At 34.4% G+C, this 13,590-nt stretch overlaps 1 protein-coding gene across 1 annotated transcript; it reads left to right on the plus strand.

Moving 5' to 3' along the window:
* Positions 1 to 8,527: 8,527 nt before the first annotated feature.
* Positions 8,528 to 12,227, plus strand: LOC113108233 (death-associated protein-like 1-B). Its single transcript, XM_026271136.1, has 4 exons — positions 8,528 to 8,664; positions 10,155 to 10,242; positions 11,130 to 11,193; positions 11,723 to 12,227. The coding sequence occupies exons 1-4, from the start codon at positions 8,604 to 8,606 to the stop codon at positions 11,840 to 11,842; spliced, it is 333 nt and encodes a 110-aa protein (XP_026126921.1). The 5' UTR covers positions 8,528 to 8,603; the 3' UTR covers positions 11,843 to 12,227.
* The last annotated feature ends 1,363 nt before the right edge of the window (positions 12,228 to 13,590 follow it).

The following is a 13,590-nucleotide window of genomic DNA, read 5'->3' on the forward strand; positions in this document are numbered from 1 at the left end:
TAAAAATATACATGGCTGATTTATGTCAGTCAGTATTTCCTTTCTTGGTTTTTATTTTGTGTGCTTGTGTTTCTCAGGCCTATGGTGCAGGAGAAAACGAATCAAACTTTCACAGCAAGGTTAGTATGCAGTCTTTAGATTTTTGATCAGTATTTTTTGAGTTTTTAAAAATGAATAATATTAAACCATTGATAGAAACTTTATGGACTTCAATGCATCTTTATTTGTTTGTTTAACTTAAAATAGACACTTCAATTTAGCATTTAGAATAAAAACAACTAATCAAATGTAGCTTTTAGAATTATTAAAAAATAAATTTAAACTCAAAGTGGGTAAATATTTACATAGATATTAAATAGTTATTATTATTATTTCAAAATAGCTGTGAAATGACAGTTATTAAACAACTGTAATTGCTGGAGAAATGTGTGAAAAGTGCTCATCCAGACTGAAAACACTCTTGTCGTTTTTTACTTATTTAATATTTAGTGAAAGCCTGATCAGTTTGTTTGAAACTGACAATGGCATCAATCATTTTTAGGCTTTATTCAGGTTTATATATGTTTATATATATATATATATATATATATATATATGTATGTATGTATGTATGTACATATACAAACCTTACTACATGTACTACGTTAGGCTAACTGAGACCATAGCACCAGAATATTAATTGCTCTTTTGTTGATTTGGATTACTTTAATTGTCTTCATTTGTAAGTTGCTATGAATAAAAGCATCTGCTAAAAGTAAATGTAATGTCTTTCTGTCTGTTTCAGCACTCATAGCTGCCTTATTCTGCACAGTGTGTTGACGCGCTATTTCACTGACACAGAAACAAAAGCTAAAACTTTCAGTCTTCAGTGTCAGAAGTGCTGTGATCTAGTTAAAGCATGAGTCTGAAGCATACAGAGCTGATGATCTCTCTCTCCACTCTATGGCCAGTGTTCGGGTGACTGCTGATATGATACGCTTGTGTTGGGTGTCTGGTTTGATGACGGTGAGCGTGTCCTCCAGTGGTCCTCTCCGCCTCCTCTGAGCTTCCTCTGCCGTGAAGCTGATTAATGCTGGAGCTCCCGCAGATTACATCAGAACCACATACAGAGAAACAATCAAGAGCCCACTGACCATTTAAACACATCTGTTATAAATAAACATGAAATGATATTACACAGTAACACAATGAGACACAATTATTAACTAGATTACAATTAAGTTTAATTTGAAAATATATATATTTTTTTAATAGATCGATAGATAGATAGATATTTCCAGGTGACATTTAATTAAGGGATGATTCTGTAATTATACTCTTTTTGCAAATTTTAGTAAATAAATTTAGGTAACCATAATATTGTTTGGCATCAAAAAATGAGAAATGCTCAAAAATGTGGTTCTGTCATCAAATACTCACCCAAAAGTTTTTACAAACCTAAGTTTCTTCTGTTGAACAAAAAAGAAGACACTTTAAAGAATGTTGATAACCAAGCAGCCGCTGGTAGCCACCGACCTCCATTGTATTTTTCCCATAGAATGGAAGTCAATGGGTACCAGCAACTGTTTGGATAGCAACAGTTACTGCTAGCCATTTAGCAGACTAAAGAAATTCATACAGGTCCGGAACAGTGTGTAAATGATGACAGAAGTTTCATTTTTGGGTGAACTATCCGTTTAGTAACAGAAAACTGAAACGGCTTGTTCTGAATTCTGATTGGATGAGTCTGAAAGGTTCTGGAGTTATTATATAATAACATAAGCTACAATCAAATGATTATTAATAATGCATGCTTGTACTGTATATGTTGAGAATTGGCATGTTTTATCATATCACGGTTGCTGCTGTTTTAAGTAATAAACCGCTTTCCACAGCATCAGATGTGTGATGAATGACGCTCACCTGGTCTTTCTCTCCAGATGATCTCTGACCTGATCCTCAGACAGCATGAGCTCTCTCTGTGAATCCTGCTTCATGGATCTGGCCCAGGAGCTCTCCTTCAAACACATCCTCACTTTAGTCCCTGACTGGAAGAGCTCCAGCTTAATCACCCTGCACTAGCAGACAAAAGTTAGGACACATCTACTCATTCTTTATCATGACACGTTCACACATTGTGGAGTTATATAAGTCATCAAACGACTAAATAACACAAATGGAGGAGTGCTGTGATTGTTAACCAAAACTAACACTTGTTTCAGTTAACTGACATAAACATAAAGTTGAAATTAAATATTATATGAAAAACTCTAAATGATGACTTGGCAGCTAACTAAAAAAGAAATAAGTTGAAGTGCTAAAACAGAAATAAAAATTAGGATAAATGTAAATGGAAATATATATATATAAAAATGATTAAAAATAACACTGAAAAAAAAAGTAAAGCCAAATATATATATATATATATATATATATATATATATATATATATATATATATATATATATATATATATATATATATATATATATTTAAAATAATAATAAAAATGGCAAAATCAATTAAAATTGCTAAAACTTAAATTGAAAACAAAAAATATATTAAAATAAACTTATAACATTGATATTTATATAAAACATAATATTTTAAATATCATTAAAATATGAATAAATTTGATTACATTTTGTTAATAAGAATTAAAATAACTAATGCTAGAATAAATTAAATATAAATAAAGCTAAATATGAATATATGGAAAAAGAGCATAAAATAAAAAATCCTAAACAAAAATTCAAGTGAAAACTGAAAAAAACTATAAAATTATTATATTTATATAAAATATTATATTTAATAAAAATTAACACTTAAATGGATGTTTGGGAATGATGTAGTGATCAATAAATGTTAGTCATATGAGGGTTGATTTAAAGTGTTACATTGTGGCTTTAGATGAATAGTTTATGAGTCAAGTTCATCCAAACTCTGACCTGGCAGTCTGTGAGTTAGTTTAGTTTAAAGCAGGAGTATCTGCCTGCGTGTGTAAACCTAATGTTGGCACATGCCTCTGTTTTCCCTGGCAGCGTCTGGACGGATGAGCGCCAGCGTCCTCTCCACATGTCCCTGTTCCGGCCCGTCCCGCTCCGAGCCCGAGTCCACCATCACCATCCTGAAGCTGGGGAAGAGGAACGCCAGCTCCCTGCTGACCTGCTCGCTGTCACTGCTGCCGTGTGGAGCGTTCAGAAGAGTCTCTGTCCCGTACTGAGCCCACAAGATGAAGAACGATGAGGAGAGCAGGGAAGGAAGGAAGGAAGGAAGGAAGGATGGATGGAAGGGTGGAGAAGCAGAGAAAGAGAAGAGCAGATGGTCTCGCTGCTGGTTCTGGGTCGGAGGCAGGAGTCCACACAGGATGTGTTTGTGCTATAACTGTTACAGCTCAAATCTGTGAGTGCAACATGGAACGACAACGCAACGCCCTCGTAACACTTTTAGATTATATTTAATTACAAAATGACATTACACACACCTCAGGGAATCACTGAGACTCTATGTTAGACCTACACAAAGAGGCCATGATGACACAACTACATTTTGAGAGTTTTTATAGGAAGTTTTATTATAATATAATAATTGAATATATTTTTTAAATAATAATATCTTATTTAATATCATTTGTAAGTCACTTTGGATAAAAGCGTCTGCTAAATGATTAAATGTAAATGTAATAAACATTCAAGTCTTTTTATATTATATTTTTTATAAATTACATGTATTATAATATATTTGTGTGTAAAACTAAAATATAATTATAAAAAATTTAATTATTTAGTATTAATTCTATACTGTTATAGTATATATATATATATATATATATATATATATATATATATATATATATATATATATATATATATATATATATATATATTATTTATTATTATTTTAAATTAACTACTATGTGTAAGTTTTTTAATAAAATGAAACATACTATTACGTATACACTATTTATTAATATGTTATTTTATATTAGCATTTGTTTTTATATTTGATAGATAGTTTCATTTTAGTTTAAGTATTGGCAATTTTGTTACATGCTTTTTAAAAATTCTATTAGTATTTGTTTTTTATGTTTCTATTTAACTTTATTTTTATCTCGGTTTTAGTAATTTAAGTACTTTAGCTTAAATTTATTCTAATTATTTTCAGATAGTTTTTATTTTATGTGATTTTGATTTTAGATTTGGATCTTTCTCTGCATTACCATAATGCAAATGTCAGAGGCACTGCTTATGTTCATGTGTCTCTCCTACATGAAGTCTCTGTACCTCTTTTCCTGGGAATGGTGTACCTCCTGTCCTCTTCCACATCCGGTGGACAGATGAATTCCTGCCAGGCTGGGATGACGTCCTCACAGCCCCCGTCTTAGAAATGAGCAGGACATGCGACGGGCCGCTCGATATACATAGGATGAGCTCCTGAAAGTAAGGCTGAAGAACACACACAAGCACACACACACACACTTCACATGACATTACACACCATCAGCAAAAACATTCAAAAACATGGTATTTTTAGACTTTTTCTTCGTTTGACCTCTGCGGCTTTGTGTTGATAGAAGTCTTGAGCTTCTGCTTCACTCAGCGTTCTCTCCTCATGTGCCAAAATCACAAAACCTGCATCCTGAATCTAGAAACAAAATATGCATTCAGGAATAAAGAGTGTTCAGCTGTTTATCCATATGGCAAAAATCATATGAATATAACCAACTTTGTACGTTCTTCATCATTTTTTTTTCTTTCATATTGTTCCAAACGTGTAAATATTAACAGCATTAAGGTTTCAAATGACTGACTGTGAGAAATAATGACAACAACTTTAATTTTTGGGGTTCATTTAACCCTTAAACTGATCTCTTACCTTCATAATAATCTCATCTGCTTTGCCGTGTGCCACCACATCTGGCTTGATTATTGTATTGATTATTATAGAAATAAAGATTTGAAATATAAACTGGACTTTATAACTCACAATTCTGACAAAAAAGGTCAGAATTGCAAGTTTATATGATGCATTTCTGAGAAGTAAACTCTCAATTGCCAGAAGAAAAAGTCAAAACTGCGAGTTATAAAGTCCAGTTCTAAGGAGAGAAAAAAGACTGATATGTTCTCAGAATTGCTAGTTTATATCTCACAATTCTGACTTAACTCACAATTGTTTAAATCTTGCTTCAACTTTATAACTTGCAACGAGTTAACATCTCACAACTTTTTCTCTAAATTATGAATTCACATCTTGCAATTCAGTTTTTTTTTCTCACCATGGAATAAAAAAATGAAACTTGATGACTTTTTTAATCGCATTTATTTTTAAATAATTACAATTATTTTAATTATTATTAAACTCTATTACTTACAGTATTAGAATTAAAATACATTAAATTAAAATACAGTAAAAACAGTATTTTATTTATATCGGCATACATTAATAGCTGTGCAACTGATACCTCGATGATATATAAATCTTTTACAATTTAAATGTTATATATATTAACAGTTTTATCACATCACAGTAATGAGATTTAGGTAAAATTGTGTATTATGCTGAATAATGCAAACAATTCGAATGCAGTCATCTTTGTTAATGTGCAAAATATATTTTCTTCATTTGTTCATATTTTGGAATACAATTTTTCTTTGTTTCCTTAACAGGTTTTGCATCATGTACCCGTGTGTTATTTGCCTATTTTAAGCTATTTTAACAACTTGCTGATCTTTTCTCTTCACTTCCAGCACCCGTTTGTTCCGCGTTTCACCTCCATCTGCTGGACGGTGCGTGTATTGCAGGCTGTATTATTATTCTCAGTGTCAAATAATACCATCAACAAACACGTTGGTGTCACTTATAAATATGCACTATGATGATACTGAAAGCTAAATCCATGGCACTGAATGTTTTTTGTTATTTAGCTATGTTATGTTGTGTAGAAACTGATATTGCTAAAGTTTGTGATGTTAGTGGTGCTGGACTGGTTATGTTATGAAGAAGCATTCCTGCATTCATTCCTCCATCATAAAGCTGCTCCAGGGAACACATTCAGCTTCAACAAAAACAAACATGGCAGATTCCAGACATATTAAACAACAGATTCAAGATGTGTGTCTCATATCCATCACATCTGGCAGGAAATAGTTCATCTGGTTAGAATATATAAAGAAAATAAGAGACATATTACACACAGTATCAGGTTACATTTCAACCAAAAATCTAATAAAAACATTAGGCTATATTTTGCAGGAAGAAAATGAATTTGCAATTTGTTTATTTTAAAGCATGTTTAAGAACCTCTACATTATTTTCATGTCATTTAAGTAAATTTCACCCTTTATATCAATCAATCAATCAATCACCTTTATTTATATAGTGCTTTAAACAAAATACATTGCGTCAAAGCAACTGAACAACATTCATTTGGAAAACAGTGTGTCAATAATGCAAAATGATAGTTAAAGGCAGTTCATCATTGAATTCAGTTATGTCATCTCTGTTCAGTTGAAATAGTGTCTGTGAATTTATTTGCAATCAAGTCAACGATATCGCTGTAGATGAAGTGACCCCAACTAAGCAAGCCAGAGGCGACAGCGGCAAGGAACCGAAACTCCATCGGTGACAGAATGGAGAAAAAAACCTTGGGAGAAACCAGGCTCAGTTGGGGGGCCAGTTCTCCTCTGACCAGACGAAACCAGTAGTTCAATTCCAGGCTGCAGCAAAGTCAGATTGTGCAGAAGAATCATCTGTTTCCTGTGGTCTTGTCCTGGTGCTCCTCTGAGACAAGGTCTTTACAGGGGATCTGTATCTGGGGCTCTATTGTTTATTATATCTATTGTTGTCTAAATTCTGCCATTATGTATTTGGATTGCTTATAATGTGTCCGTCCATTTGGATTACACAGTTTAAACATAAACTAATAAAGTTGTCAGTAATGAAACCGGTCAGATTTCTGCACTCAAAAATGAGCTTATACTTAAATATTGACATAGTTTATGATTATCAATTATTATTAAATCTATTTAATTTGATCATATTTTCAAAATGCATTTATCCAAATGGCTTAGAATCAGCATAACTCTGTTCATTGTGAAAACAATAAGGCTACAAATACTCACTTCTAAAGTATGAAGATGGTTAAAATATGACTAAGTATATAATCTGGTTATTGTATATTTAAAACACAATCGGTTTATTAGTTCTATTACAGAAATCTGATCTGTTTCATTTATGTGTGACTGACAAATATGCATCACATCCAATGTATAACTTTGTATATTAAAGCTCTGTAATGCAAATGGACAGATGAGGTTCAAATTCAAAACGTAAAATAGCCTAATAAAACGCAATAATGAAAATTACAAAATTAATAGCACAACTAAATTCAAACACAAAAGAAAAACGAATTCAAAATATTAAAACAACCCTATAATTGTATCTAAGTCATAAGCAGCAGATAGTGATTGGAATTATTAGGCCACAAGAGGCTGTGTGGTACAGTTATTTTACCACGCTGTTCCTCTGAAAACGTCATGAACGGTTGTAAATAAATCTGTTTTATAAAGCAAGATATGCTGCACCTCCTCTGAGCGACACTGCTCATAATAAAGCTGATGGTGCTTGTTTGTGAAGTTTATCTCTGAGCACTTCATGCTCAAACTTGCCTCTGCCCTCAGGAGATAACACTTCTTCCCATCCTTACAGTTTCTTCAATAGGCACAGGTTTGACGACTTAAAGTGCTGTGTCATGTGTTAAAAAATTCCTGACATTGAATACAAATCTGACTGCTTGGCTTTGATGTTTGGGAAAAAAAAAGTTGGATACAACTCTGATAACACAAATAATTATTTTCATGCACTGGTCAATTTTGAGGTTTAGATATATTTAGCTTCCAGTCTTCTTTCAGACTAGTGTAAAGATATCAGAAATACTCATTTAGGTGTTTATTTGTGTTGCACTTCATCTGTTGGTGTAGATTTCAATTAATGCATACGGTATCTTAAAGGCTGTTTTTCCACCCCTCATCTTTAGCAGCACTTACATACGCCAAATTTTCCTTAGTTTCCTTAGGGATTTTCCTTAGTTGTCAGTTATAATCATCAAAATTAAAAGAAATAAACATTTGAAATATATCAGTCTTTGTGAAATGAATGAATATAATATACAAGTTTTACTTTTTTTTTAATGGAATTGGTAAAATAAATCAACTTTTTGATAATATTTTAATTATATGAGACCAGCACCTGTATTCTGAAAGTTTTTCTATTTAAAGAGTAACGTTAGCTTTTAATTACACGACTGTGGTGCCCATTTGAACACAAATCTTAGAAAAGCGAGTGAAAAACGCCCACTTGTGAGCATGTTGACACACTGTGCTAGTTTCAAGGCACTTTTAGAAAGTCACGTCGATTCTTATGCTATGTGGATAGATTCAGACACCGTACTGTGTTCAGTTTTCAGATTTGAAGCGCTTTATTGACATGAGAAAGATTCTCGAAGCGACTGCCTCGCGCCGTTCCCACGCCATCGCGTTCTAAGTGACGTCAGTGAGGTTGGCGCGTATAAAAGCGCGGGAGTGGGCGGGCTGAATGACAGAGTGTTTGTGAGAAACAAGTTAAAGATGGTGCAACTTTCTAAAACTGGAGCGAGAGACACGCTCAAAGCTGGTCATCCGCCCGCAGGTTTGGACTTTTAGTTACATATGGAACTGTTAAAGTCGTTTAATAATCTTGTCTTGTTTGCGCTGGTTTAATAGGTAGCCTGTTTTTATTTATTTATTTAATTTATTTTTTATTTGCTGCAGCGGTTCAGTTGTATTGATCGTAATGTAAGTTTCTTTTATTAACTGATCATTAAGTGTTGATCGTTTCACTATCGTCGTTACTGTGCGTGTGCATGTGTAGTTCAGCCAGTGTTTTTGCAGTGAGAGGAGAATAAACATCAGCCCTTGTTTTCTTACTAAAGTTAGGTGCCACAGGATGTGAGTTCAGAAGACTCCACTTTCAGTTTCTGCTTCTGTAGGGGTTTAACTTGCTTTACCGTTCAGCAAACTTTCCTGAGTGTCCCATCACAACACACAAATACTTTCAAGCTCCGTCAGTCAGCTGCCTGTTTAGAAAGCGTTCAAATTATCAGGATTTTTGCTCATTAAAAACTTAATGCAGTTGTTTAGAGTCATTAAAAAAAACTGTTCAAAGCGTTTTAATTTTTTTTTTTTTGGTTAATATTTTAGTGGATCTTGTGCATAAACACGGTTTAATTTAAAGGTATAGTTCACCCAAAGATAAAAAATCATGTACTCACCCTTGAGTTGTTCCACACCTTAATTATTTTGTTGGGCATAAAAGATGTTTTTAACAATGTGGTTAACTAAACAGTGGCTGGCAGACTTCCATGGCATGGGAAAAAATATCTTATGACATTGGAGACCAGAAACTGTTCTACAAAATAGCATCTTTTGTGTTCCGAACAAAGCTCATACAGGTTTAACGCAACTCGAGTAATTAAACAGTGACTTTTGTACCGACTCCCCATTAAAGCCAGAATAAACATAGTGATGTTTGAGTATGACGGTTATATCTTTAAAGGTCAAAGGTGAACACCTGTGCTCGATGTTCAACACAAACAACCTCTGTTATGAAAAACGATGCGGTTTAGTCACATGACTGTTTCACACAATGTTCTGGGCTACTTGTATCTTTACAAGCACAAACACTGAACACTCCCCTTATTCTGCTGCACTGCCTTCATTACCTTCATCAGACTGATGTGACCGCTTTGAGCATGCTTTTACACGCTCCTCACCCTCAGGCCTCAACAGACCTGCCAAATATTCAGAACAACAGGCCCAGTGAACCGAGATGATGATAGTGGACATCTACAGGGCTCCAGTCAAAACACTCACAAACTGGATTAGGTTTGTGTGACTGGACTCGTGAAGATAAAAAAAACAATCGACCCTTTGCTACTCAGAATATCCTATATAGGAGTGAACTGGTTAAAAATGAGTGCAGAGTTATAGGACAAAGTGCATACACTGGCTAGAATGAAGGGTTTAACTGCTAAGCATTATGAAGAGTGGAACCAATACGAATACTTTTTCTAATACGTTCACATTTCTGTAACCGTTTCCAAAGGTTTTATACTGAAAATATGTGAACTTGTGCTTTAGTGAAAGCTGGAGGGAAGAGAGTGGTGAAGAAGAGTGCTGATGATAACGCCAATGTGGAGAAGGAGACCAAGAAGGTGGATAAAGCCAGGTAGAGTATCTTCTGACCCATCACATGACACACATGGTGTAGATGCTAAACTCGGTCTTTCATATCCTGCAGGTTACTTTGAATTGAATTCAGATGGTTTTTAAATTCCTCTTTCCTTCTCGTTCAAGCTCTCTGCCAGCTTGCTCAATCTTGAAATAATATTTTTCATAGAAGGTCTGCTGCGTTGAGATGGAATGCAGTGGTTTACTTAAACTGCTGACGCTGACATTCAGATCACGGAGTGTGATGGTCTTTTCTTTTAAATATTGTGTTCTAGTCTGCAACAAAATATCAAAAGTGATTAAAGTGCAAAGTTTAATTTTGTATTTAATTTGTAAGTGATGTTAGTATTACTGCATATCTTTTAAATTAATATGTAAAAAGTGATGATGCAGAAACGTGTTGCTAAAAATGCTTCATTGCTTTAAATGAACTCAGTGAAACATGCGGTTACATACTGGAAATGGTGTGTGTGTGTGTGTGTGTTTGTGTAATCCCTTTTCATTCTAGATTTCACCAAACCATCAAGTGTTACAAGGAAAAGTTTATTTATTTTTTAATTTTTTTTAAACCATGGTGGTTTTCGAGTTACAGCAGAAATCTAGTGATGAAACCGAAGTGTTGCTGAACATTCTTTGGAGCTTGAAATCCACCATGAAATCAATGAACCATTCAGTTGCCTTTTTTTTTTTTTTTTTTTTTTTTTTTTTAAGCGCATTTTAGTCCACAAAAAAAAAAAAATTTAAATGATGCATTTGTTCATTTATCAAAGTGGGTTTAGTCTTACTGCAGGTATCTGAACCGTGATAAAGCAGAAACATGTTCTTCAGCACTTTGCATGAAATCAGTGAATCATGCAGGGTTTCATTTTTATCTGTGTTGTGCAGGTCCCTGCCGACTCCTTCCAGAATGCAGCACCTGAGTCTGCTGCTGGCTGGTCCGCTTGAGAAGGTTTGTTGCATCAAAAGAAGAAATTAATTTCTATGAATCTTCCTTCTCAAATAATGCAGTCCCTTAGTGCATTTCCATTTGGATTCTGCTTCAGAAGGCAGGGAGTGTTTAATGTAAAGGGATTTTATGGCAGTAGGTGTAATATCCGGACACAAATGCAGCAGCTTCTGTAGTTTAAAGCTGATTCACAGCTGCGGTGCTTGTGTTGCAGTTCTTCTCTCCTCTGCTATTTTTAATTGGAGTGAGAGTGGAAAATAGGACCTGGATCATTAATTCGGTTGAGTTTAGTCCAACTAGGATTATTTTCAAAGCTCATCAACCCACTGCAGTGATCTGTGAGTGTCTGGATTTCACCTGCAAGTGTCAGACTCTAAACCAGCGCCAATCAACTAGTGCTACAAAAGTGACCGCTACAGAATATATTTAATTTGGAGATTGATTCGAATCATTTGATTACTGGTAGTCACACATCAAAAATGTATTTGTGTTTTTATTAATCTTAATTGCGTGTTGCATTCATCTCTTGCAGCTGAGTCATGATTTCCCAGAGACTCCAGTTTCTGTGCGCCACAGCAGAGTCCGACCGAGCGTGGAGAAACCTCACGTCCCGCGCCTCTCCATCTGCATTCAACAGCCACGCAAATTTTGAGCCAAAATAGCTTTCACTGCTGAGCTTCTGACAACATGACATGTGAAAGACAACCGGGATGTTTTTGTAGGTGAATCATGTATGTATCAAAGTTACTGTAATGTGACCTGATCATCTTGTTTGTATCTTTAGAGCTTCAAAAGTTTTTCTTCATGACTAGTTGTGGAAGATTCATTTAACCCAGTGTGAATTAAAGCTGTGCTGTTGGAAAAGTTCAGACTGCCTCCTGACTGACCTGAACAAATGTTGATATCCTAGGCACTTAATTGTAGCATAAATATGCATGGGGTTTCTGAACTTCGTTTTTGACAATCAATGAAACAAACTGTTGTTTCTTCTCACAAAAGGCTTTCATACCAGTAAAATTCACTTTTCCTGCAAATGAGATGTTGATTGTAGTTTCATTTCATGACCGTTAGGTGGCATAGAATCCATTCCGCAGAACCAAGACCCAAATTTGGGTCTGCTTTTGGGTGAAGTGTGTATTTATAAACCCTTCCTAGACGATAAGTGCACAAGTAAAATGGCAATTTAACAAACACAAATTTAAAACCAATGCTACTGTAACTCAAACTTCGATACTATTTAAAATCTGTATGCGTGTATTCCATTCAAGTTTATTTGTACAGCCCTTTTTACCATACAAATCATTACAAAGCAACCTTACAGAAAATTGTTTCTACAATATTTAGTAGTAGCTTATGAGTGGTGACTGTCAGTTTGTGCACATTTTACAGGATTTTTAGAAAAATTAATACGACGTAGTCAGCCAGACGATGAACATTATTAATAATTATATGATTCAGTCACACTTGTAGCAATATTTGTTAGTTCTATATAAAGCAATTTATCAGATTTAACCAAAGGAAAAATGCTCTGGTCTGGTGTTTATTTTCAGGAATTTACACTTAAGAATGCATACTCTTAAAGAACTGAATCTACTATCATTGAAATTAAACTTACACAAAGATGTTAAAAGAAAAGTTTTCCCAAAAATCTAAATATGCTTGCACTCGAGTCATCAGTTAGCTTTTGTAGCATTGCATCACTTGCTCACCAGTGCAGTGAATGGGTGCCGTCAGTTCAAACGGCTGATAAAAACATCACAAGTAATCCACACCGCTCCAGTCCATCAGTTCACATCTGGAGAAGACAGAAGCTGTGTTTGTAAGAAATCTAACACATTTTAAACAGTTCTTTTTGACTAAAATATCCAATAAGGGTCCATAATAACGCTTTCTTCAGTGAAAAGTAAAGCAGGAGAGAAATCTGCACAAATCAAGCACAGTTTACAAACGGTCTAAACAAATGTTTGTGGATTGTGATGTGAGACAATGGGAGATGGACTGTTTCACTGGAGGAAACATGGAAATGTATTTTGGTTGTAAGCAGTGGTTTTAAGTTTAAATGCTGCTTGATAGATTAATTTTCTTACAAACACGCAGCTTTTGTCTTCTCCAGATGTTAACTGATGGAGTGGTGTGGATTAGTGTGTTGTTTTTATCAGATGTTTGGACTCTCATTCTGACGGCACCCATTCACTGCAGAGCATCCATTGATAAGCAAGTGATGCAATGCTACATTTCTGCAAATCTGATGAAGAAACAAACCCATCTACATCTTGGATGATCTGAGAGTGAGGACATTTTCAGCACATTTTCAGTTTTGTCTGAACTATTCCTTTAATACATATTTGGTGGGAAATGTTACAGTATACTGTAATGACAGTTTTACCATTGATGTGCTTT

The sequence above is a fragment of the Carassius auratus genome, chromosome 9, assembly GCF_003368295.1.
Source record: "Carassius auratus strain Wakin chromosome 9, ASM336829v1, whole genome shotgun sequence".
NCBI classification, from domain to species: domain Eukaryota; kingdom Metazoa; phylum Chordata; class Actinopteri; order Cypriniformes; family Cyprinidae; genus Carassius; species Carassius auratus.

What these genes read in the sequence shown, in the direction of transcription:
- LOC113108233 (XM_026271136.1), top strand. Translation starts at nt 8,604, where the DNA reads ATGGTGCAACTTTCTAAAACTGGAGCGAGAGACACGCTCAAAGCTGGT. An exon ending in AAGAAGGTGGATAAAGCCAG is followed by an intron (nt 10,243 to 11,129) that starts GTAGAGTATCTT and finishes TGTGTTGTGCAG; the next exon opens with GTCCCTGCCGACTCCTTCCA. An exon ending in TGGCTGGTCCGCTTGAGAAG is followed by an intron (nt 11,194 to 11,722) that starts GTTTGTTGCATC and finishes CATCTCTTGCAG; the next exon opens with CTGAGTCATGATTTCCCAGA.